The sequence below is a fragment of the Poeciliopsis prolifica genome, unplaced genomic scaffold, assembly GCF_027474105.1.
Source record: "Poeciliopsis prolifica strain line A6 unplaced genomic scaffold, Auburn_PproV2 SCAFFOLD021, whole genome shotgun sequence".
NCBI classification, from domain to species: domain Eukaryota; kingdom Metazoa; phylum Chordata; class Actinopteri; order Cyprinodontiformes; family Poeciliidae; genus Poeciliopsis; species Poeciliopsis prolifica.
Genome location: NW_026562396.1, coordinates 9,060,450 through 9,087,005, shown reverse-complemented (window position 1 = coordinate 9,087,005; position 26,556 = coordinate 9,060,450). Strand labels below are relative to the sequence as shown.

The following is a 26,556-nucleotide window of genomic DNA, read 5'->3' as shown; positions in this document are numbered from 1 at the left end:
CCAGAAGTACACCTCCTCTGAGAGGGAGATGTGGAAAACGAATGCTTCTGGTTCAGCAGCTTTTGCGAAAACTAACAAAAAAAATGATATCAAACAAGAGGTCTAAAATTCATAATAGACAAAAAAAAAAAACAAGCAAACTTCTGACCTTCTTAGAGTGATTTAAAAACAAGCATGAAGCAAGAGAATCGGTTGCAGTTGTTGTGATTCCTAAAGGCTTGGCCTTAATCACTGATCTAAACATGCTTGGTTGGTTTGTCGCCCCCATGGCGATCCCCACCATCCAGTCTACTGTGCTTTGCTTCAATTGTTTATTTGTCTTGTTTGCAGAATGCGACCATTAAGATTGTCTTCACAGATTCCCTCAAATATGTCAAAATCAATGCTCACACGCCTGCAACAGTGGCTGCAGTTCCCATTGACCATCCAATTGCGCAACTTGACGTTCCAAAAATAAATTTGCTCAGTGGAAACACTAATGTTTTTGTTTGAAAGGCTTTGGTGCTAGGATGTGGTGTTTTTTATCCCCCATTTTCCATATCAAAATTGGTTTATTTAGCAAAACTGCTTAGGAAACTTTTTTTTATGACACAAATTACATGATCAGCAACTGGATGTTGCCACTGGCACAAACCACGAAGAAGAAGCAGAACCTGGAAGAGGCAGGAGGACGATGGTCTGGCATGTTTTTAATGACTTATTGTATATACAAACCTTTTCACGTCCGGTTTTAATTGCATTTCTTAGTTAACGAAACACAAATTAATTTCTCGTTTTTTGAACTTTAATTCTTTAACCTTTAGTCCTTTCACATTGTTTCTTAAAAAAAAAAGAAGAAAAAAATGAATGTCCACCTGCTTTCCCAGCCTGTTGATTCAGACACTCGTCTCCATCAATGATTTATTTCCAGAAGCTGCCAGCTGTCCGGACGTTGACAGAATACATCTTATCCTTCGCGGCATAAATCTCGGATGGGTTTTGAACTGGTGTGTATTTACTCTCAATTTTCTCTATTTCTACCATTCATCTTGCTTCTTCCATCACTGTGCCACTAAACAGGTATTGGGCAGATTATTGATGCTAACCATCACCCACCACATCGGTTCTGGCTATGAGTCATTCCTATTCCGCCCAATCGCAGTGCCACCCCAGCTCTCTTTCACAATTAAGAAGATTAGACGCAGTGACCCATAGGGCTGAAGTTATGGAGGAATATATTTATTCAATCACTTCCTCATAAGTTGGAGCTGATGTGGCTGTCACCACGGAGCTTTTAGTGGGTAATAAATCAGCCGGTGTGGTGGAGGTGTGATTGAAGCCTAATTGGATCTAACTTGAATGTCTGCTGCTAAATGAAGCCGATGACGTTGAAGGAGGCTCCTGCTAAAGCTAGCAGAGGAGATCATGAAAACAGGCATCCATCAAGCCTGTTTGAGATTTATAGAATAACTCAGGTGGACGGGAGCTGTCGATTGCTTTAACGGCCTAAACCTGCTCATAGTATAATTAGGTGGGAGGATCCGACTGGTGGCAAAGTCTTTTGTTTCAGTCAGACCAGGTTGGATCTTGGTAAGATGGCTACAAAGCTGCAGCCACCAGGCGATGAAACAAAAAGACCAGAGTTCTTTTGCTTAGTTTTCACATCTGGTTAAAGAACTGAGCTGTATTTTAACACAGAGTGCTTTCTTACGATGGCGGCTGAACAAACAATTTCTTCCTCGTCCGAGCGCACAGCAAGGAGGCACAACGGCACGAGGGGCCTTCTCTTATAAAAAGTAATTCGGTTTTGCTGAAAAGGTCACAAAAATTATTTGAAACAAGAAGGAACATTGCTGGAAGTCTACGTCAGTATAACCCACTGTGCAATGTAATGCTAGGGATTTCTGCCTTCAACTAATAGCGTGATCAAATGCTACAATGTTTAAAACGCTTCTAAAAAATAACTGTGTGTGTGAGAGTGTTTTATGAGTTTTCTTTCTCTGTGGGACAAAAAAACGTACATCCACATGACAGGTTTCCACTGTGCGCATTATTGCATGTTAAAACTGGAGTATGCAACTTCCATTTATAAATAATGTTTTTTTTACATATTTGTTCAAATTATCGCCATGTAGTGACAGTAAAACATGACACAGATAGTCTGTCCACTATCGCTGTCAGAAGAGATTAACCACTCCCAGCCAACAACAACCAATCAGAGCCAGGAGTACGGTCTGAGCGCTGTCAATCAGTTTCAGGTATGCACTGCTCAGTATGCTAATGGTAGAGAAATAGCCTACCATAACAGGCCGTCATCGGTGGCCATGCTAACTAGCCTTAGCATCCATGGTAGGCTCCGTTGATGGGAGGAAGCATAGTGTAGCAGAGAGCGAAAGAAAATGTGCAAGAGGTGTATACACATGCATGATTGACAGCACTAAGACCCTTATCCTGGCTCTGATTGGTTATTTATGACTGAAATATGCATTTCTGCAGTGAGAACTGCAGAGAAGCTCCATTTTTTCCTCCCCCACAGATTGTATTATACTTTCACATACTTTCATAGTGACAGTTTCAGCAAATATGTTAAAAACATATTTTTAAAAAATAAGTTACACAGCCCAGGTTGAGGGTATATTTGGTGCTTGAATTATTAAAATTGGTAGCTGTATGCATTTTTAGAGGAGGTCTCAAGTATTCATAGATTTTAGCTAATAGCAAATCATGGGACTCCACTGTTCGGGTAATTCCCTCTAATAATTTATTCTTAGATATAAACTATTCCCATTGGAATTGCTTTAAATTGAGTTAATATCAATATCAGTTCAAGCAGGAGTCTTAAGTTATTTATCGTAACTGTAATATTCCATCTACCTATTCTAGGTATTATTATTACCAATAATACCTTCGCAGAACCTCACTTAAAAAATCTGAGCTATCCCTTTAAATTGGTTTAAACTTTGCAAAGACGTGTAGATGTGAAATCCGTGACGTATACTTGGACACTGCGTTAAATCTACTTCTGTTGTTGTTTTAAAAAAGAACATAACTTTATGAACATGAGCCACCATCACCCGTTTCAGCTTTTCTTTCAACATCTTTGTTTGTAAGGCCACATGCTCCAGCTTCCATATCCTCGCCTCCCGTCGCAAAAAGAACTGGGCCAACCTTACCTCCCGGTACGACGGAGCCAAAACCAGGGCAAGTGGTGTTTGCTTGACACTCATTGTCCTGCTGCGGACTAAATTACTAACATTCCTTAGATAAGCTGCTTGGATTTCCAGTCCAGATGACGAAATGCCAGCATGGACGCTTGCTGGGAACGGAGAGGATCGATTTTAGCATGACAGGCCGTTGCGCTGCTCTGTCCACACAAACGTGGTCAAATCATTTCAGGTCCTCAAGCCCAAAATAAATGACCAGACAGTCTCTGAATAAACAAATATATCACTGCAGTAGCACACTCTGTCACCAAATTTGCATCTTGAGTGAAGACAATGGAGATAAAAAAAAGAAGACCCATAGCATCAAAGTGCTTCATAGTGAGCATGAAATACATGGCTTGACAAAATTTTCTGCCAAAAAAACACATTTTGACTGAAGCACATGGTCCAGATTGAGTCCCTTGTTTACATTTGCGATGGTAGGGCATCTTCCCAAACATCCTGTTGAGAGAAATGGCATCTAATGGTTGCTGTGGAGATCTAAAGAAGCCACTCTTTGCTTGCTGTCGAGTAATGAACTTCTGAGAATTCAAGTTCTTTTTCTTTTTTTTTACCTCCTTACCGTCCTGCTTACTGTTCATAGCAGCAAGATAAATATGCATCTGTTTTTCATCTTGTAGCTACCAAAAGAAATTGACCTCCTCACCAAAGCTATGGATTAGAAGCTCCACCATACTAAGACCTATTCTAAAAAGTAAACTATCAACTGAATAATAATGTTTCACTTTCAGCTATCGTAAAATGACTGCTAGAGTACTACAACACCTTATATGTAATGAAAAATATTGCTGTTTTTCTGAAGGTTTTCAGGTGAAAGAGGTGGGATTGGTGGCTCCTCCCTAAATGAATCCACCGAGCATCAACAGGTTGCTCCTCCATTTAGCTGAGAAGATGGCACCACGCCAACTTCATCGCATTTTGTCACGTATTAAACTTCAACGAGTCACTAACGACGCCCTCCACGGACATCGACGAGGTCACGACCCTGGACTTGGAGCTTTGATTCTTCCGTCAAGGGAAACGCTTCAGAATAAAAGTCTTTTTTTTCCAAAGTTCTGAATTGGATTAAGTTCAATCATTACCTGGTTTGAACTCTGCTCTTTAAGAATGAGTACAATTCTTCTTAATTCGTACATTTTACTATTATTTCATGAAGATGCGTTTGTTAGAGGGGAGAAATTTTAGCCAGGTCGTTAACAGCTTTAGTAATGCCATATATTCAGGTTGTTTTTAGCCCAGATTTGTCAGTGTGCTTTAAATAAGCATTTGGAGTGGATGGGGGGGGGTTCTATGAACTAACGCTGTGGTCCATTGTCAGCTAAGACGGGAACGGGTGGCAGCAGTCGGCTGCAGAGAGGAAAGGGGGCAGTCGCGGTAACCTTTATGGTATGTCGGACGGAGGGAAAATGACATGTTCCCACGTGTTAGCGCATGAATCATGGCTGTGACATTTAGTCCATAAAGAGGTTTTCACCAGCAAACAACATCATGGCACGGAAAAAGAAAAGTTCAAGACAGTTTGGGATGGAGGAAATAGTCCCGCCAGCCAGCCACAACCCACCAGGGTTGACATCGGATTGCAGATGTTTACATGGTAACTGGATGACGGTTCTGTCGTCTTTCATAAAACAAAGCAGTGATTCAGGTTTGGGCTGAAATGATCAGTTCACGAACGAGCATACTTAGACGTTATTTATAATATTTATAATATCGCACTGAGTTGCAAGTATTTCTGGTCTAGTTTCTAGTGCAAATATCTCACTGCAACTTTTCAGCAAGAAATATGAGATTGCTTCAAGTAAATATTTCCTAATATTTCATTAAAAATACTCATTCCTTTGGTGGATTATTTCACTTATAACGACATTTTTTCCAATAAGTGAAATAATATGCCAATGGAACTGGGGTTTTTTAATCAATATTAAGGAATCGCCTTGAAACAATTTATTTCTTGCAGAAAAGTTACTTGTAAATTCTCTTTGTCTTATGTAAAGTGTGGTGAGATATTTGCACTGGACACTAGACCAAAAATACTTGGTTAGATTTTGTGTTTTTGCTGTGAGACAGTCCTATCGATCTTTTACTCCTCTGTACGCCTCAGCATAGTTCTTCATGAGCATCTGGACCTGTGATCAGACTGAAAGAGCAGAAACCCAAACCCTGTTGTAGAGTAGAAAACATTTCCCTTTGCCTCAGGATGGAGGAGTGGACAACTCAAGTCAAATTGTTGTCTCAAAAGAAAAAAAAAAGACTGAAACTCTCAAAGCTCTCATTCTGAGTAAATTTCCTCAGTTGGACTCAAATAAATGATTTTTAAAATTGTTCCTTCAAGATGTTTGCTTTGACAAAAAAATAACCCCAGGCCTCCTCTCTTCTGTCCTCCAACTCCCTGAAGCCGTTCCTTCAGGTGTAAAAGTCGATGAATTGTTTTAAGCTGGTCTCGATTGGATCAGTTGGGTCGGCGTCTGGTGGGGGGCAGATAAGACCCGTTATCTCTTTCCGACAAATCTGCAACCTCTCGCCGTCCTTTCTTTGACTGGACAGGAGGACGGGCAATAAGGAATGAAAAGAGGGGAAAACACAAAAACAGACACTTGGAGTGGCGGAAGTACTTCAAAACATAAAAGGCGAGTTGTGGCGTTGCGTCTCCTGAAAGGAGATGCCACGCATGCACAAGCTGCTGAATGGGCAGATGGACCAGCAATAGTGTTGTAGAAGTGTATCGATCAGGGAATAAGTCGTTTCTAATATAATGATGCTGCTTCCCTCTGGTTTTAGGCAGTGACTCTGACTACAGGAAGATGGCTGGTGTTACGCCGCCTCCACTCTGATAATCACTGACTTCAGTAGCAACATCTGTCCAATCCAAACACAACGACAGGTTAATGGTTTGGAAAATAACAGTGTCTTAAACTACTGTGGTGTTTTTTTTTTGTTTTTTTTTTTAGAAGAGCGAGACAGTGGTTGTCCACTTTGACCTGGGGACGTGTTGTGTTACACTTTAGCTTCAGCTGGCAGGACCGATCCACTTGTGCCCAAAACCACGTCTACTGCACCGAACGGAGGTTTAAACAGCACAAGCCTCATTCGAAATGCCATGTAACGACATCCTCATCATGTTTGCTGCAGCCTTTGTGTAATATTTGCCATTTTAAGTGGGAGTAAATGTGTGGGGGCGATTTAATTTATTCTTTGCCATAAATAGCTTTTGTATTCTAACAATTTACATAAATATATATTTCAAATATACAGTCTTTCATATGGTGTCCTATTTATTTTTTTTTTCTTTTACAGACAAATGTGGACAGCTTTAGAGCAAAGTTGCATAATCATAATTATTACTATTTGTATTCCAGAACAAGATCTTAAACGCTAGCGAGGAAATTGAGAGCTTCTCTCTTTTCTTTCCCCTTAATGCATGTCCTGTATGCCTTCAAGTTGTTTTGATGCAGGCTAAAATAAGCATGTGATGTGCTGCTGACAAATGTACTACTTAGCCAGCAGCTATTTCCCACAGGAAAGGCCTTAACGAGCCTTTAATGAATGACAATGATCCATTCAGATAGGCAAAAATCTGTGCCCACCTGGCAGACACGGCCTTGTCTTTCAGTCCTCGTCTGAACTTCCTTCTCTGCTTGTTTCACACACAAAGTCGTGTTTGGCCCAATCTTCGGCTCAGTTTCCGCGCATCTCCTTCAGCGCTGCTCTTTGGCTTCACAATGCAGCCTAATTGCTCGTCCCGCGTCTTCTGGGTCCCTTTTCAGATCTGCAGAGCAGCAGAGAGCGCAATCAGGGTCGGACACTCGGCGAGGCGAAGCAAACAAGGCGGCATTGTGACGCGTAATCACGGAGCGCGCGCCGCTCATCTGCTGGTTTATTTCCATCCTCTTGTTTGTTTTGGTCCGCGAGAACCGAGGCGCGTGCAGCTCCGACCTGACGAGATACGTCGACCCTGCTCTAATTATGACATGCTGTCTGCCTTCTAATAATCTGATTTGCATGCGATCGGATGCCCTTTGATTCAATTCTATTTGAGCGAAGCTTGGCTCACTTAAATCATGGCGAATTTTATTATTTTTATTTCATTTTTTTTCTGGCACTTTTATGACAACCAGCCAGAGTTAATTGTGATAGACCTCTTTGTCTATTCAACTAACCTTTGATGATGCGGAATGGTAATCATACAGGTCTATAGAAAGTATTAAAAATCTCACCATGCCTGTTACCCACAGGGAAATGTTGTTGCGTGGCAGTTCATTAATGTGTCTTCTTTTGACCTTTTAACGTTTGAATCTGTATTTTATGGTTAGTGTCATTCATTCATTCTTTTCATTGAGATTTCTGAGACCATAAAGTGCATTGTAAATGAAATCGACTCAGAAAACAGGTTCATTCCTGACACGTTTACCAAGCGCTTTGAAGGTGCATCAAGTCGTGATGCATTGTGCGGCGAGCAGAAATGATGGGTGAGAGGCTCGGGAATCCGGAACGCCTTAATTATAAAGTCCGTCCATTGGATTATTTGACCCAGCCGCAGGCTTTCCTCTGATGGCTATCTGCTAATGAAGCATGCAGTAGAAAAGACGAACTCAATAACAGCCTGTTGACCTCCAGAGGTTCTCTTCGCTTTTTCCAGAACCTCTGCTTATGGACATTTCCTTGTTTGCAACGCAGCAAAAGTCGCAAGCTCATTTTATGCCAGATCAGTGAAATGATTTTGACTCCTGTCCTGATTTCTAAAACGTGAGTGTTCGTTTTTCATACTTACATTTTCACCATGTTACTTCTAAATGTTCCCTCCTACATATTTAATAATTAATCAGCTAAATATTTAGTTTTCAAACTAAATATTTAGTTCATGGACTAAATTATTTCGTTGTCTTTGTAAGCTAAACATTTATATCAATAAAAACATATTTATCTCTCAAATTAAATATTTCGTTAGTAAGCTAAAGATTTAACTTCCAACTAAATTATTCACTTCCAAATAAACATTTAACTTGAAGCTAAATATTTAGCTCCAAATTAAATATTTAGTTGGCTAAATATTAACACAGCCTTAAGTTAAGTATTTAGCTTAGAAGATATTTTGTTTTTTCCTATATTTTCTGCCCAAATGTGATATTTTTAAAAGAAAGCTGTTGGTGCAGTCATGGTCATGGAAACTCCATCATTGACCTAGAATCCCTCGCTGTGCAGGCTCACCATTTGCTGCTGCCGCTGCAGATGAAAAGTTGGCTGTGACATGATTTTGCGTCCCATTTTCCTCCCGTCTGCGTGGAATTGACAAGTCGGTTTTTGTGTTGTGATTGTTTGGGGTTTGCTTTAGACAGGCTGGCCATTTCTGAGCTTTCAAACATAAAGACAGGAAGGACAAGTGTCAGCCACAGTCAGCATAAAGCTGGTTGAACAATGGGTTAACCACAGCTGGTTATGTATGAACGTGTTATTACTAAATGATCAAACTGAGCTGAAATGCCTTCATATGTTTATGGAACAGTTTCTCTCATACTTCCTGCCAGCCCTGATAACAGCTCTCCAAACTTTCTGTCTGACTCATGACACCGACTTGTGTGTTTCGCTGTGATTGCCGTTGCTTCCCGTTGGATAAAGATACAGTAACTTTAATCAGGGAGAAGCAGGCAGCATGCACGTAATAATGAAGTCCTGGCGGACACACAATGAGAAACTCTTGAATTGATGCTTGTCGTGATTCTTTTGTTTCCAGCGCAGAGTTTTTTGGGGGGAGTTTTTGAGCGGAGTGACAGTAATAGAGTCCTGCCACTTCTAGAAAAGAGGGTTGGAGGACATCTTACTGTCACTAGTAACTGGCGGAGGAGTGACATGGTTGTCCTCCAACCTCCCCTCATAAACACCCCAAACACTGAATTACACATAATTACAGCAGTAATAGGACATATGGTGCATCAAAAAAGTATACTCTTCCTCTGTTCTTGCCCTTTTTGTCACACTTCAACATGTCAGAATGTGTTTTTGTTCAGTTTTCTGACACTTGCAGAAAGAAAGCAGGACTCTGACATGGTTACAGTGCAAAATTCAGTTATTCTTCTACTTCCTGTTGTCAACAGCTTCTAAAAGCAACTCACCCGATTTAAAAACAAAATACATCCAGTCTTTTTTTGGAAATAAGTTAATATTTTCTGGCGCTCCAGCACTTGCTCCAGCTAGTTTTGCCGCTGCATGCACTGTACAACAACTGCTGGATGTTCTGATGTTGAATTAATGTGTTGGCTGTGCAGGAAGCTCCATTTCTGCTTTTCAAAGACGTAAGGTCAAATGATTGTGCATTTGTTTGCAGCCATTTTCATGTGTGAGTGTAAATGCTGAGCTGAGGAGGTGTGGCCAGCAGCAGCTGATTTGGATTTAAAGTGACAGAGGCCCTAAAACAGCTCAGTCTGAAAGGAACTTCAAATGGCAGAACTGACCAGACTGGTCAGTTTTGTTATCTAAGAATGACTTTGTGAGAAAAAAAAATGTAATAAACATGTTTTTTATCACCCATCGACTTATTCTGACCTCTACAATTAAACATAAATCAGCTTTAGCTTATGCTGCCAAACATGATCCAAAAATTCAACTTTTATAGGCTGACAATAAAAAAAGAAGCCTGAATTTAAATCTGATGGCCACTGACCAGCAACAATAAAATCACTTGAAAACTACTTGTGTTATTTATGTCTGATATCAAAATTTGTTTGAATTTCTAAGACATGCGAGCGCGACCACCAAACGCCAAAACAGAGGAAGTCTCTAAAGGGAGAAGCCCTTTGTTTCCTCAGCTCTGCACTTTGACTGCGCTACTGAGAATCATTTCTTTTGGTAATTAAAAACTTTTAAGACTTTGTGATTAATTTACAATGACCAGTCGATTTGCGTTTTACTTGACGTGAACATTTGTTTCTGATAGGCCTTTTTTTCGCCATCGGGGACCACGGGGGGAAACAAAATTTAAAGCCGTCCTATTTTTAAACTCGTCTTCCTTCACGCTCATTCCGCGCCCGCCCATGCTCTCGCACTTTTATCTTTCCCTCCCTCCGTCCCTCAGTCCTTCAATATTTTGTCATCATACTGACTTTCACTCCTCCTTGCACGCTCTCTCTCTCCCTCCCACCTACATCATTCACCCACCCCCCACAACACCCCCACCACCCATCTTTACCTCCGCCCTTCCAGTCTGCATCTCGGTCCTCCCTCCCTAATGGAAAAGGGGGGAGTTCATGGGGGGAACGAGGGAGAAGCAGAGGAGGAGGATGCAGGGGTGGGCCTGTATAAGAGCAGCTGTCTCCATCCTCCACGAAGCCAGAGAAACCACGCTGAGACCGAGGCACGGGAACGTAAGCTGAGGAATCTGAAAGGACCCCCCCAATCTCACACAGGTAAGTGGAGCCTCGGGGGAGGAAGAGGAGGACAAGGAGGAGTGGTGTGACCTTTGACCTTTGATCCAAAATCTTTTGCTCATCAAAAACCTCAAAACACGTCTTATTGTTTTCAGCTTTGGCACCTAAGTGGCTTCAAGTGAAGAATTCCTCATTTACTAGTTAAAAATGAATCCACATCATTTTTTATTTATTTTTTTAATGGTTTCCAGGAATGGCGCATTCACCGGAGGGCGCTTTGACTAAAATGGGTGCTGATGTAGTTTTCGTTGCCTGGAAATGATGTTGTCTGACACGGGATGCTTCACGCTGGTCGTGCTTCACTACACACAGGTTGACCAACCGGCCCTGACAGCTGATGAGTTAAAGTAAACGCCTGTTCTCTACGTGTTGCTCAGCGAAATAAAATGTGGACTGTGATATCTGCCAGGTGTTATTTTGATGAAAGGTTGTAATGTTGAGAGTTTGCTGGCTAACACAGAGGAAAAGAAGCAAAATAAATTGAAATTGTGGCTCTTTTATGACCATCTCAGTAAGTCATAAAAATACTAATATATATATAAGAAAAGGAAATAAAAATAAACTGACATGCATCTGAAATAGTTAGTTCCCAAATACAAAATGGTACAAAATACAAACCTATACAACCAGTTCAGTCAAGTCTAGTGTAATTACATGAAGAGATTAAAATCCTCTTACGTGAAATCTCGTGTATTCTTTGTCACAAAAACAAAGCAAATTGAGTTTGTTAAGCCAGTTGGTAGAAAGTTATGTATCTAAGGAAGCCCAGGTGATTGTTTCGAGTCATTAACTTTACAGCAATCTCTCCTCCTGAGCAAGCATGTGGTGACAGTGGAAAAATGACTGCTGTTCCTGGTTCCCTGTCCTCTTTTTTTTTTTCTTTTTACATTTTTTTAATCCGTTTCTATCTTTTGTCATCTTGGAATCTTTATAATTGTTAACTTGATTGACCAGATGTGGTCTTTGGGGTATTTGATGCAGCAGACTCAGGAAGAATATCTAATTTTCCTCTCTTTGTGAGGAGAATCAGGCATAGGCACTGCAAGGGAAGCAGTCCCTCTATACAGTTTTTAAATTTTTTATTATTTTTTGTAATTGCAGCAGATTTGATTGTGAAGCTGTAATTAACTCCAATGCGTTGCATAAAATGCAGTTTATGTTTTTAAGATCTAGCTGGTTTGACGGTGCAGATGATGGACGTCATGTACCGATGTTAGATTAAACTCCTTTTCCCACACAGTTCAAGTTCTAAATGGTTATATTTAAGAATTTTTAGATAAAATTTGTCAAAAAAAAAAAAAAACCCAGCTCAGGTTTTGCGTAGTTCATCCTTTTCGGTGACCCACAGAGAGCTAAAACAATTCCTCATATCACGAAGGCAGTGTGATGAAATCAGTGTGTTGGCTCTAACAGAGCAGATAACACACCCTGAGCTCCGTTGTCGTAAATTTTGCTAAGAATTCCTGTTTCCGATTCTTGTGGAAAGGTGGTGAAAATTTATGCAAGTATCTCTCAAAGAAGGATTGAAAGGTCAGAGATTGCAGCCTCTGATTAGTCGTAGTCGTTAAGATCTGATTTAGTGCTGCAGTTTACTCCAGGAAAGGTTGGATGGATGGATGGATGGATGGGACGGATGGATGGATGGATGGATGGATGGATGGATGGATGGATGGATGGATGGATGGATGGATGGATGGATGGATGGATGGATGGATGGATGGATGGATGGGATGGATGGATGGACAGATGGATGGATGGATGGATGGATGGATGGATGGATGGATGGATGGATGGATATGCCTTGAACACTGCTATGCTTTTGAATGACAATTTCTGGCCAAACTAAAAATATCTTCAAGGATTGTTACTAAAAAGTGATATGAGTCAACATTTTACTTTGTGCGCTGTAATGTTTAAAGGTGTTTGGAACGGAGCAGGATTTGTGCACCCATGAGGTTCAAAACCCTGCAAAGGCTCCAGGGGAGACACTATTGATCACATATGATTTGGTCACATCTGGCTCATTGTGGACCCCTGTGTTCTTAATGAGCCTGAACGGTTCAGGGGCTTGGCTGACAGAGAGGAAATAAAATGGATGGAAATAAGATGCGCCAGCTGCACAGAGAAGCAGTTGGAGGCACCGTTGCCTTGCGATCTGTGGTCTTTATGTATGAATCTTGCATGTTCTCTCCCACATTCTCAAAATATGGCTTGAAATTCCCTGTAAGTTCGAGTTGGTGGGTGCGTGAAGGTCACACACAAACTTTGTCAAGTGCCTTTGTTAAAGTTATCAATAAACATCAAGTATGTTGGTCAATTTTCCATTTGTTTTGGTCCAAAAACTGCTCTGCTCGGATGGGTTTTTAGCCATGATTTATTGTTGTTCTTTCACTATATCTTAAGATCATTGTGACCTGACAGGATCATGACAAAACATCCCACATGTGACACCAGAAATGAGTTGGAAAATGCAGTTTTGCAAAACTCTTTGAAGTTTATTGTCTGCATCATGAGTGGTTACAAGGCATGACCTCTTACCACCAGATGATGCATCTCAATATGCCCTACTATTAAAAGTCAATTGAAATTTTTAGGTCTAAACCTAGTTGACAAACCAAAAAGCCTCCATTACATGAAATTTTTCTGCACAACATAATGAACTTCACCAGTGCCTTTTCCAAGGACTTGGAGAGGAACTGAGATGAATACAAAGCATTTATTCCCCTTCCCCTTTGGAAGATTGAGTGAAAGAGATAAATGTACAGTGCAAGGACTCTGACTGTTCCATTTTACAGCCACAAACCTCCAGTATTTAGGATGACCTGGTTCTTCTTGACATCAGGTGTGGGTCAAACAATTTTTGCACGTAGCTCTGTGAGGTGTGTTGTGTGATTGGACGTTTGTGGGCGCATTTCACTCGGACAGCAGTGCTGATGTTTTACTTCAACAAGACTACTTCTACTGTCAGGCATGGTGAGAAATGAGGTTCATACAAATTATAGCATGGCATTAGTTTCTTAATCTGCAACTCAAAGTTTATCAAAGCTTTCTGGAGGCAGCCCTGACAGGTAGCAGGCGGTGCCAGTTGACCAAACTTATGATGTAACTCTTGATGTTTCTTTCGCCCCCCAGGCAGGTATGTGTGGAAGTCATTAACTAGATGTGAGTGCTGCCATCCTTCCTCTGTCAATAGCAATCTTTAAGATGAGGATAATTAAATTATTGTTTCTGTGTTTACCCCAGGGCTTCAATTTTCACTTCACCTTGAGAGAAACAAAGACCTTCTGGTTTCCCTCGCATATTTACAAGGCTTCTGCTATTTTAACCCAATAGGAGAAGCTAAAATGTGCCTCTTTTTTCACATTTTAGGGCAATATTGCTTTAAGATTAACATTTATTTATAGGGAGATTAAGAAATATGTCCTTTACTGTGTCTGGAACACTTGGAGATACATGAGATGCCTCATGTATCTCATGCCCCTAAAAAAGAAATCTCTCTTAATCCTTCTCCTCTTTTTAGTATCTTCATTGGCTCCAGGCCACACCCCATTAGCTTTATGAGTGTACTTCCTTAACCCCCTCCAAACAGTTTCACCCACAAGCTTTATGGGGAGAATGAAAAGAGGGCAAAGAGTAGAAAACCAAGGGACACACCCCATAGAGACGGCTCAGTCGGCGCTGCCAGTTCTGCTAAATTGGGTTTGAACGTGTGGCGTTAATCCATGGATACAATGTTCCCAACGCAGGGGGGTCCAACTACATTTATTTGTGCTGCACAGACTGCGCAGCTCCTTCCTTTATGTCTGTTTGCTGCCTGCTCTTTGTGCTCTTCTGGTCCCCTGTGATTCTTCACTAATAAGCGGCCGATCCTTGGCACATGTGGTTGTTTGAGCTGAAAGTCGCAGATCTTCCTCCAGGCTCCTTTATTTGTTCATGGCTAATGTTGGCAATCTGGAGACAACCAGCGGATGTGTTTGCTTATATTTTTCCATCTAATTATAGTGCATCTATGTACTTTGAATTTTTTATTATTCTTTTCAAACAGACTTCATTGCACTGTGTTGGGATTTTGCCTGACAGATCAACTCAAAGTGGTGAATGAATGCAAAACGAAGGGTCAAAGTTACATTGATTAAATTTTCTTTTTTTACTGGAAATTATATTTGGAAAAGTGTATGTTGCATTTGTACTCAAGAATTTTATTTTGTCATTTTACCAAAAACAAACAAAGTTATTGTTATTGTCATATCATTATTGATGATTTGGCTATGAATCATGTAGTGATTGAAGTGGCTTGAGAAGAAGCAAAATGCTTTTAATATTGTAACTACTCATCAATCAAGGCTGCCGATCGAAATATCTGAAAATAAAAAGATGACAAAACCAATAGAAAACCCTTTGCAATTATGTTCAAAAATAACTTTATTGAGTAGTCTTTTTTATACAAGTGAATGACTTATTTTTTTAATGAATGCTTCTTTTAGACAACCCTGGGTTTATAAAAGTTGCCGGTGACACTGGCAACCTTTTCACTGTAAATAAAATACTGTTTCCTCAATAATTTACCATCAATAACTGATCCAAGAGATTTATCTTAAACTCTTTCAATATTTTCAATCAATAATGACGGTACCGGTATGTATTGCATGCGTTTTGATATCCGAATGGCAAACATTTCGTCTTAATATGCAGAGCCAGTCTATTTACATCACACCACATTTTCAATGATTTGGCTTCATCTACACAACATCCTCAATATTTGAACCAGAACAAATTGGGCTTTTACCATTTTTGCAAAGGTAATGCATTGAGAAGGCCCTGTGGATATTGTTTTTCTCTAAAATGTTTCAGAGACTTTCAAGTTTGTCCACATCGTCTCCTGTGCCACTTCAGGGTCAGAACCATCCTGTCCAGAGAAAAAGGATCGTTTTCTCTGGGTTGACCTGCGTCTTCAAGCTTCCAACGACCTGTAGGTTACTCTGTTGAACTTTTAGACTTAGCTCCTATTTCCTCTATTTGACTGATTTGTGGAAGTTTTTTTTTCTACTTTTTTCTGAGACCCACATTCCCATCCAGCGTATGGTATCAGTTGTTCGCTTTGTTTCTTCTCTGGTTTGTTTGCCACAGTAAATTCATTATGGCCGGTCTCACCTGATGCTGGTCTCTGTAAATATCTGGCCACCATCTGAACACTCATTGAATCAGGCTGCTCCCTTCCAGGACCTGTCATTCTCTAGATGTTTAAGTGGATAATCCTCCTATATGCTATGTTTCCTTCTAAACCTCCAAGGTTTTATTTTCCTCTCGATGGTGTCCTCAAGATGAGACTATTGTAGTCTTTCTACTGCTTTGGGTACAAATTGTGACATTCTGCTTGGATAAGAATAAAATGCTCCACCAAGTCGCACAATCTCAAATCTCTTTTGGCAAAAATAAAAAAATAACCTAGGTTATTACTTTAGGAAGGTTATGAAATATTCTGCCTCACCAACATTTCAGCATGCTACCAGACATTTCACAGGAACATCTAGGAATGACTGAATGAAAGTTAAGGAGCATTAACTGATGGACTGCCGGCAAAAACAAAGAGCGTCAAATCAGAACATGATTAAATGAGTGCGAAGAGAAGAAAAATAGGAAAAACAAACATAAATCCTTAAGCATAAGTCCAAACACAAAACTAACCTCCAAGTCCAGTGGATCATGCTGACCAGCTGTTGCTTCTTCAAAACAAAAGGAACCATTTGAACCACTGAATGAAAACAAGGACTGTTCAAATGAATCATTAGAAAACCAAAATTATATTAATGTTTATGTCAATGATGAACTGAATGACTATTTTAGATGGTTGCATTTTAATTTCTGTCAATTTTTTTTTTAGATTATTTACATAAAAAGCAAATTGAACTCAAATTTGTTTGCTATGTTTGTTATTTTGGGGACAAAAACACAGATTAAGAGCAGAAAATGTTTGTGATTTTACCAGGTAGACATCAATTTCATAACAAAGAGCAGCATGTGCTTTGAGTGGGCTGCAGAGGAGCTGTCGCTCAAAGTGATTTTTTTTTCTGTCAGACGGCTGCCAGCAGAAGGCCTGTCAGAGTTTGCTCATCAAGCGACAATACAGACTTCAAGAGTCCGCTAAATAACAGACGTTTTTCTTTTTTCATATCCCACTTTACAAACTAACCACAAAACAGTTCATGTTAAAGGGGCAGTATTATGCTTTCCAGCCACGAATTGCTGTTTTCTACCACAATCTAGTAACTATGCTACTTTCAGTTCTCTTAAAAGTCCTATGTACATCAAGTACGACTAAAAAGAAATCTGACTTTGCAATATTACGCCTAGAAGTTGGGGCTCTGTCTCTTTAAGAATGTCCTGATCTTTCTGAAGCTCCGCCTTCAGGGAGTCATCACAACACGGCTCCTCTATTAACCCTTTGACGTTTTTACCAGCATTTCAATGAGAAGATGCGCTGTTCCAACTGGTGTTTGCTAATTGCTGCTGGCTAGTCTAAAGGAGCCGAGAGGGGGAGTCAGGGAGGAGGGTCGCTCTGTGAGGAGGAAGCTTGGAAACTGCGTCTCAAAGGCGGAGCGAGGTCCACCCAGGTGTTGTGCACAGCTGAAGGGTTGCCATGGGAGATTAAAGGATTTCTGAATCAAAGCAACACTCCAGATGTGTTTTTGTTGAGGATAAAACATTATAACGGGATGTATAAACTAAGTTAATTGTCAGATTAGAAACTTATCTGCTGACTTTCAGTCTGCTTTCCTAGATGTAAAATCTGCTGATATCTCTGTTGTGTGTTTTGTCGTCACCCGTCTGCAGACTCAGTGTAATCAATCACCGTAAATCATTTAGAGACTCTGGTTTGGCTGCATGGGCAAAAACGAGTTAAGCTTCAGTCAAGCAGAGAGGCCGTTCGGGTGCAATGACGTTAAGTCTTGTGGTTCTTCTACAAGTCGTGCAATAAACTGCAGTCCTGCCGGAAAGCACTAAGAAAAAAGCCCACACATTTCTCAGAACAGATTCACTGCGTTTCTCTGTTCGGCCAGGTGTGAATAATCCGGCTCTAAGTCGCGCTCTGGGCTCGGAGTCATTTATTTTATGTTTCCCAGTTCTTGATAAGAAATTGCCAATAATGGAGGGGGAAATGGTGGGAACTGTTGATAAAGCAGTGTGAGACAAAGGGAGGATTTAGAGATTTGCGAGGCTCTTACGTTGTTTCTGTTTGGATCAGGTGAAACTGGAGCAGCACTTCTTTAACGTTAACTGTACTTATTCAGGTTTGACAGGAGCGGCTTGTTTTTTAGCTGCTTCAGCAGCTGGAGCAGAGGCTCGATATTTGTTTCTGCCCTTTATGTCCTTATGTACTTAAAAGTATGGATGACAGTGCAGTCATTTCCACAATTATTTACACACCTTGAACTTTCTCATATTTTCTTAAAATGGGAAGCATTTTTAAATGAAAGGAAAATTATACTAGACTTTCAGATCTTGCAGAGCCATCGTTTGTCCTGCTGGAGGTTAACCTCCGTCCAATTTCAAGTCTTTTGCAGGTATCATATTCTCTGAGAATAATTGCAAAACTATGTAGTAAGTTTTTGTTTTTATCATAATTTTTTATTTTGTAGCAATAGCACCACAAAATATTGTGATGAAATATGTCTCAGTTGCCCACCCACAAACCACATTTTATTTTCATTCCACATAACAACCATGTGACATTTTATATTGGCCGAATACAAGTCAAAGAATTGTGAAAGTTCTTCCAGGCTTTTTTTATTTTTTATTTTTCACTCTAAGCTTGGCACCAGCACTGTGCAGCTCTCACAGCAAGGACTTAATTGCCTTGTTTATTGAGTGGCTAATTAGCAAATTGAATGCAGAATAATTGAGTTTCAAGGGCTCTCATGAGAACCTGATCGGCCTCAGGAGTTGACCCCCTTCTGTAGATATGTTAAGAGGTCTGATCTCAATAAGGGAGGACTTCACAGACGACAGCCATGTTGTTTTAGTTCTGTTTCTAGGGGAATCCTGCCCTGAATATGACATGCATCCCTGTATATCACCAGCATGACTTATTATTCGTGGCTGATTGTTTGCATGGACTTCCAGAAGTCTTGTTTGGATTTTATGTGACAGACCAAGACAAACTGAGACATACTTGTGAAATGAAATGAAATTAAAAAAAAATTCCATTCTGTAAACGTAAAGTGAAATTCAAAGTATCCAGTTGTCTTCTAAAATCTCATAAGTAACAATGATAATGTGGTTAGTAAAAAAAGAGTTGCAACGAAACAGTTTAGATCAAAGAAGTCGGTCCAAAATATCGATAATATCAGTATCAAGTTGGTATCAGTAAGTTTCAATACTGGCTTGGTAAAATCGATTCTTTCAGCAGATGCTTTATTTTTACATCGTAGTTTCCCAACCCTCCCTCAAAAAATTTTTGGTTTTGATTTGTAAAAAAACGCACACAACTATGTTTTGTTTTTCTATGATTTCTACGTATAAGGTTAATAGGTTATCAAAGTATTTTTGTGGACAAATATATTCTTTATCCGGATTCCATCTTAAGTTTTAACCAAATGATTCAAAGAAAAACTACAAAAACACCTAATGGCCAAAAGTCTGATGATATATCAAACTTAGATAAGAAAAAGAATTGGTAATCCAATAAGTATCTGTACCTACTTATCGGATTAATAGTTAACTTGACATTATCGCACTTGAAAACTGACGTTCCCACAACTTCTCCGTCTAACGTGTCTGAGCTGGGACAGAAATTAAAACCTCTAGGTGTTCCGACACAACTCACTTTTCATCTGTCCATTTTTCTGTCCAATCTTTCTGTCCACTTTACAAGTACGCTGCACTTTGACTTGACCTCTCAGATAAAATCCATCTTACTTTTTAGATACGAAGCCACAAAAGCACAGAGGTGACTCTGGGTTTTAACAGGTGACTCAGTCCTTACAAGACGGATACAGGAGGAGAAGTGTTGTCCCTCCCAAAGGACACACCCCCAGGCTGTTTGCCTGTATGTGTCAATTACCTCCCGCCTCTTCATTTCTCCTCATATCAACTCAACCTTTCGTTTGTCCTTCACTGTCAAACACCTTGTTGTTATCAGACTGCAGAAATGTAACTCTCTTGCATTAACATTAATTAATTTAGCGGCCTTTCGTCAGTATGAGCAAGTTAGGCTCAAGAATGAACTTTTTTAATTAAAACTTTTATCTTTTTTTTGTTTTTAATTATTCTTTGTTAACTTCTTTAGACATCGTCGACATATTTGACAGAGGACAAATTTACTTTCGGCCGTCCCTTCAGAGTGTCCCCTCAGTGTTTCATGTCCTCTGGTCGGTGGGAAGGCCAGCAATTCACAAGTTGATGTTTACTTTTGTTGTGCTAAATATATGAACACTGTGAGTGGGTGTTTCCTGCGCTATGCGGGTGCCAGTTGAGCGTGTTTGTCAGCAAGAAACATTGACTCAGTTTGGTGCCAGAGGCATTAATTGAGGCATCAATTAAAGAAGTTAACGAGTTTGCTTAATGAGACGAAAACTCTGCTTGTGTTTCTGACGTCAGACTCGCCAGACGGGGGCTGCTCCTACAAGAAAAAGGTCAGGCTTTTTTCATGCCGTCTCCTTCTAGTCGCAATGCTCATCGTCTCGTCCTCTGTCCCTCGGTCTGAGTTCTGCTTCTGCCATTGTTTGTTTCTCGTCCTTTTCTGAAAAGCAGCAAAAAAACAAAACAAAAACAAATTAATGCCATTGAACTTTGGTCTTAGTGACTAAATGGGACACTTTTTTTTTTGTTTCCATTGAGCAGTAGAGCGTGGTTCGGTGAGCCTGGCTAGCAGCATCCTTGAATGCTTTGGAGGTGTCGTAATACTCCAGAATCTGAGCTGGTGGTGTCCTGTGGTCGTCGAATAAACTGGAGCCTGAGAACGGAGCCTTGTAGTACACCACGTCTGATCTTTGTTTGCTCTGATTTATAATTACCAATGATCCCTCTGAGGATTCAAGGACTTGTGGAAAACCAGGAGAGAGAAGAAACTCTGAAATGTTTCAGGTGGAACGGAGTTGAGGATGTTCCTGAAAAAAACTCGAAGGATCCACATCCAGGCTGCAGTTGTGGAAAAAAGGTCAAGAGGGACAAACAGCACAGACTTACTGAGCCTCACAATGATAGCAAATAATATTTGGACATTATGACTGTTTTTATTGACAATTTCAGAGAAATGTGATTTCCTTGTTTTTCTTGCCTTAAAATTCTGAGATGTTCTATTAAAAAATGTCTAAAGGTACCTGCATTTTCTTTCTGTTATCCAACTTCTGTTACCTTCTTCCAAGATGACTTTCTCTTCTGTTATTTAACTAAATCAATATTAAAATCTCCCACTATAAAGATGAGGTTAGACTGAATTGTAGATTGCTATTTGGGAAACTTACCATAATACTCAGCTCTGTATTTTGGTGTAACTGTGTCCTAATTTCCCTCGTAATGCTCATAAAATTAGGATGGGGGTTTAATTAAAAAGCCTGCATTTTATCTAGGAACATTTGTGTATGTTCTGCTCACTTTTCAACTTTTATTTAGCAAATAATTTAACAATAATAGATTTTTTTAAGGTTCATTTTGTGGTCATGCCCCCGGTTCTTTTGTTTAATTGTGACAGTACAGATGAGTTTGAAAACTTGAAAATTTGCTTGAAAAAAATCCTTAAATTTTGAAGTTAATCTAAAAAAACAAATTATAAACAACTTTTCTCACTTTCAAAAGTGGAAAATTTCCAAAAGTAAAAACTGTTGAACTTTTTAATGTTCTCTTTTTATCCTCCAGAAAATGTTTGAGATTTATCTTAAAATTTCTGCATGTTTCCTTATTTTTTTTTTCCAAGGAAATTTTCCTCTTTTTAAATTCAGGAATTTTCCCATTTTTTTCTAGAAGATTTCTGAAATGAATCTCAAAGTTTCAGGGGGGCTTTTTGTTGCAAATTTTCAACTTTAGAAGCTCAGAAATATCCACTATTTTTTCTCAAAGATTTTTAAAATGAATCCCAAAATGTCAGCAATTTTTCTCACCAATTTTCCACTTTTCAAAATCAGAAATTTCCATTTTTTCTCTAGAAAATTTCTGCAATTAATCTCTAAATTTAAGTTTGTTTGTTTTTTGGGGGGGGGGTTGCATAAATTAATTCCTTCTTTTGTTTATTTTCCCCCCTAATCCACCGTCGTGGATAAATGATGACACTGACCTTGTGCTTCCTCTCTGCCCTGTGTCACGCAGCAGACGGTGGGACCATGAGGACCGTAGCGGCTCTGCTGCTTCTCTGTCTGTGCGATCCAGGACGGAGTGACTGCCAGACTGACTGCCTGTCCTGCAGCAAAATCCTGCCTAAACAGCTCAGTTTCAACACTGTGGTAAGACAAACACACATATACACACACACACAGTTTCAGTCTCAGTCACTGGTTGCTATCATCTGAAAGCTCTGTTCAACGTCCAAGAAGCATCTCTCAACATGATGTTGGTGGCAGACATCATGACATTACTTGTAGAGAATTGAACGCCACTTACATGAATGATCTCGTGCGAAACCTAGTATCTCCTTCCGACTTGAAACTCTTCACCCCAGACTCGTATTTATTCTGCACTGTCAGCCTGACTCAACGAATGATCCTTTTGGCATTTGAGTTTTAATTTGTTGAGGCTAATTGATTCCCGGGGACAGATGTGTGTTTCTTCCCTCTGTGCCTGCAGGTGATTTCTGCCTGGATAAAGACATGTCTGCGTCTCAGAGGAGTCTTTGTAGATGGCACGCCTGAAGACGTTTAAATTTCGACAGTTTAAAAAAACTTTAAGCCCTAATCTGTTTATGTTTGACGCCGGGATCACGGTGGTATTTACAGGGAACCCAGTTAGGAGGGGAATCGGCTATGGAGTGGGTTAAAACTTCACATGTAGTCACCATAGCGCTGGCTGCTATAATAATTGTGGCTTTTTATTAGGGCAATTATTTAATTTGATCATTCTGGAGATCAAATAAATATAAAGAAAATTTTTGCGAAGCTAAATTAAACTTATGTAAAGATTGTTATCATGCTTAGACGTATATAGTTGCCATTTATACTTTGGTGGGAAAAAGAATCATAAGAAACCCAACTTGGAGATTGCCCCAAACCCAAAGGGGAACATGAAATCTGTGGCAGAAGATACACTGAAAAAAACGACACAGTTTTGGCCTTCGTGCAAAATCCTTTATGTGACAGAACACAAATTTTAAGATTAATCTCTGCTTTAAGCACGAAAAACAAAACAACTTCAGTTCACATTAGGGTTATTGTGATACAAAATTGTTCATGTTGATATTTGATACCATTTGTGGCCCATTACAGCTGGACAGTGCTTTCACTGCCTTAACTAGGACAATAAAAGTAGGTCATTCACCATTCATTTAGAAATAATCAGAAATAATAATTTTATTTGAAATAATTATTTCATTTGAAAGTGTTGCTATCTTCATGTACATCATAACTGTAGATGAGAAATTTAGCTTGGGTTCGGTTGTGAAGTTGATTTGACTTTTTTTAATAGTGTAAACATGGATCTGGTTCATAGCTGAAGCTCTGTTCAGTTTTTTGTGTCGTCTTTTTTGATTAACTAAAAAAAAGGTTGTTCCTTGTTTACATGCCTCAGAAGTAAAACATGTCCCCACAGTCCTTTTACTTTGGGGGGTTTTTTTCTCAAAAAAGTGTTGAAAAGGTTTTTCTCCAGACATGCTTGCTTCGTTAGAGGAGATTTGAGCTTCTAGCAGCGGATCACTTCAAGTACTGATCCGTGGATGTTCAGGTGAGCTGTTCTCAGAAAGCTACGTCTCTGTCTGACTGCAAAGCTGCTGTGAAAACTTGAGGAGATCAACTATTATTATTTTTTGGCATTGATTATGTTAAAAAATGTGTCAATTTAACTTTGTCACTTTTTTGTAGGAGCGCATCGATTGCAATTTTCTGCCCAATAACCAATTTTTAAAAAGCCTAACCTGCCAATTCCGATTTTTGCCAATACTGATTTTTTTTGTCTGAAAAGTTTCTAAATATAGCCAGAAAGTAGCAAAATTGGCAACAGAGGGGTGGCTATATTTAGCACTTGCTGATTATACCGGTCAAGTCTCCTGTTTTTGCCCCCCTCTCCCTCTGTGTATTTATTTTTCTGTAAATATCTCGCATTGTGCAGCCCCGGCTCCCATGTTAATTGCTCCACCTTCCTTCTCTTACATCAGTAGATCCCTTACCTTCCATTCTCCGGCCCCTTTTGACAGTAGCACCAGGAGATGACATTTCTCGGTGCCTGTCAAGTTCAAAACTTGACAGGCATGAAAACTTGACAGGCATGTTGCTGCTGTGACCTGGTGGCCCTGGCTGTCAGTCAGCCATCTCTCATTACAGATCAAAAAGGGACAGTGGTTGATTTTCATATAAAAATCAGTGGATAAGATCATTTTCTCATAAAAGTATTGGCAATTCGCCAATTTCATAAAATCAATTAAGTCGAGGCCTACTTTTCAGTCATTCATACAAAAACAATTTTCAAAACCATTTTTCTTGTAATATGAACCTTCGATGATGGATTTGTCTTATTAACTCGGTTCATAAAAGGAAGAGGATGATCTCTTATTTCTATCTCTCACAGGTGTGTTTGATTGGATGCAAAAGCAGCGCCTCTCCTTCCTCCTCCTGGGACATCTGCCGTAAAGCGCTACCTTCTTCTTCCCCCGATGGCACCATTAGAAGAAGATCCCAAGAGGAAGCTGATGTCCTACTTCCTGAGGAAGAGGAGCAAGTGGATGGGGGTCTATTCCTGCCCATGGCTTTGCAGAGATTCAACCACATGACCCGCGCACTCGACCTGAACGACAGGGGCCTGGTCGGCCAGAGCAGCCAGCTGAGCTCCCTTTACGGCTCCCAGGATGCCCTGTCGCTCGCCGATGAGTACGAGGAGGAGCAGGCAGGGCAGGAAGGGGAGGACGCCGGCGAGGCAGCGAGAGGGCAGGACGACCCGGAGCTTAGCGTCTCCAAGAGGTTCGGCGGCTTCGTCAAGGGGAGGCACGGCTACAGGAAGTTGGTCTCTCCGGGAAAGTCGTACCAGAAGAGGTACGGGGGCTTCATCGGGATCCGGAAGTCGGCCCGCAAGTGGAACAACCAGAAACGCTTCAGCGAGTTCCTGAAGCAGTACCTGGGCATGAGCGCCCGGTCCACCGAGTTCAACAGCGTCTCGGGAGAACTCACCCGGCAGAATGAGGTGTGAGGGAGCGGCCCTCCAGAAGGCCTCGCCATGACAGACATACCAGATGTGTTTTCAGTTGTCTTCTGTTAGAGCAGAGAACATTTCACAGTTAATCTGTCAACATTACAGTCACACAATTTGATTAAGTACATAAAAAAAACCAACCCCATCACAGCTTCTGGGTGTATGAACAGTCTCTCCCCCCAATCTTTTCTATTTATAGCTTCTTTCTTTTTTTTTTTAAATCCTGTATAATGAATTTGGAAAAAAAAATGCTTCTTTTTCTAAACCGGAATCCTTCTTACAGTGGGGAAGCTAAATCATGTTAGAAGTTACTTTCCACGTCTTAAAAAAGCATAAAGAAGGATTCGAAAAGTGGAATTACATTGAAACGTTTTCCGACTTTGTACAAGAATGAACATAAAAGAAAACCATGCATAGGAATGTATTTCATTCCCCCCATTTGCTCCATTGTATCCATTTAACTCTTTAAGGAAGAGTTAGGAAATCTGAAAATCTGAGTTAGGAAAAGTGACATGGAAATCTGTTGGGCATCTGTCCTCTTGAGATTCGCAAAGAAACTAAATCTAAAATTCCTGCTTTTTGAAAATATTCTGTGGCACCTTGCAAACATTTTTGCTTCCATCTCGTCTGCTTCGGGCCTCGTTGCGGCTGAAAATTTGAGCACTTTCTTTTTTTCGTATGTCGCCATCGAGTGGACAAATATGTATAGCAGTCCAAAATGAAATGTAATGTCTGTTTGTTTTTTTTTTGTATTCTTTCCTCTGTTTTTCATGCTCTAGTCTCTTGGTGATAAAAAAAACAAAAAAAGTTCAGCAGCACTGTATCTGTGTTTGACTTATGTTGAAAAAATTAAAATGTATAAAAATCCACATTTAGATTTTGTCGCTCAATATCTCCAGAATCGTAGAACTGATACAGATAAAGTCACTCAACTCGAACAGCTCCAGACAGCATGCAGCATTCATTCAGACTTTATGACAGTCATCAGTCTTGATTATGCTGTGCACAGTTGAGCATACCCTTTGACGGCCTGTTGTGTTTGAATACTTGTGTGTCATATTTGTCTCTGAACTGTTACAGATGTCAAATGTTTTGTCTTGTAAATAACTGAACTGAAACATGCCAATAAATATAGTTTACTATTTCCTTCGTGGCTTGTCATGCAGGAACTGAGTCTGCGTCTTGTAAGTGTTTTGTTCCTAAGACTCGTCATTGCTTCTTATGATGCTGTTTCAGTGTTTAGTTGTGTTTTCAAGTCGCTTTAGGGAGGATGATTTTACAACTTTTTTTATACCATCTTTATTTGGTATTTATTTGTGTTTTAAAACAGAATAAGCACTTGTTGGTCTCTTACTCTCTTGTAAACAAGTTTTTAAAAAAAAGTGCAAATGACTGAAATGGTTTGTCATAAAAAAGAAACACTGGGATTATTACTCTTCACTCACGCAGTTAACATCAGAAAATCAGCCTCCAAACGATCCAACACCACCAGTTTTTTATTTCAAATATGAGAAAATAGCATCAAATTTGATATTAAAATGCATCAGAACCTCCCGAACCTTTTAGGGACAAAGGCGTAAGAAAATGGATGGATGGATGGATGGATGGATGGA

At 40.0% G+C, this 26,556-nt stretch overlaps 1 protein-coding gene across 2 annotated transcripts; it reads left to right on the top strand.

Moving 5' to 3' along the window:
• Nucleotides 1–10,524: 10,524 nt before the first annotated feature.
• pnoca (prepronociceptin a) lies at nucleotides 10,525–26,085 on the top strand. 2 transcript variants are annotated; one of them, XM_055045050.1, is made up of 3 exons: nucleotides 10,525–10,600; nucleotides 21,923–22,056; nucleotides 24,326–26,085. In XM_055045050.1, exons 2-3 carry the CDS (start codon nucleotides 21,937–21,939, stop codon nucleotides 24,938–24,940), a joined length of 735 nt encoding a protein of 244 aa, XP_054901025.1. In that variant the 5' UTR covers nucleotides 10,525–10,600; nucleotides 21,923–21,936; the 3' UTR covers nucleotides 24,941–26,085. The 2 variants fall into 2 exon arrangements, with proteins under 2 accessions (XP_054901025.1, XP_054901026.1); XM_055045051.1 differs by having other exon boundaries at nucleotides 10,541–10,600; nucleotides 21,926–22,056.
• The last annotated feature ends 471 nt before the right edge of the window (nucleotides 26,086–26,556 follow it).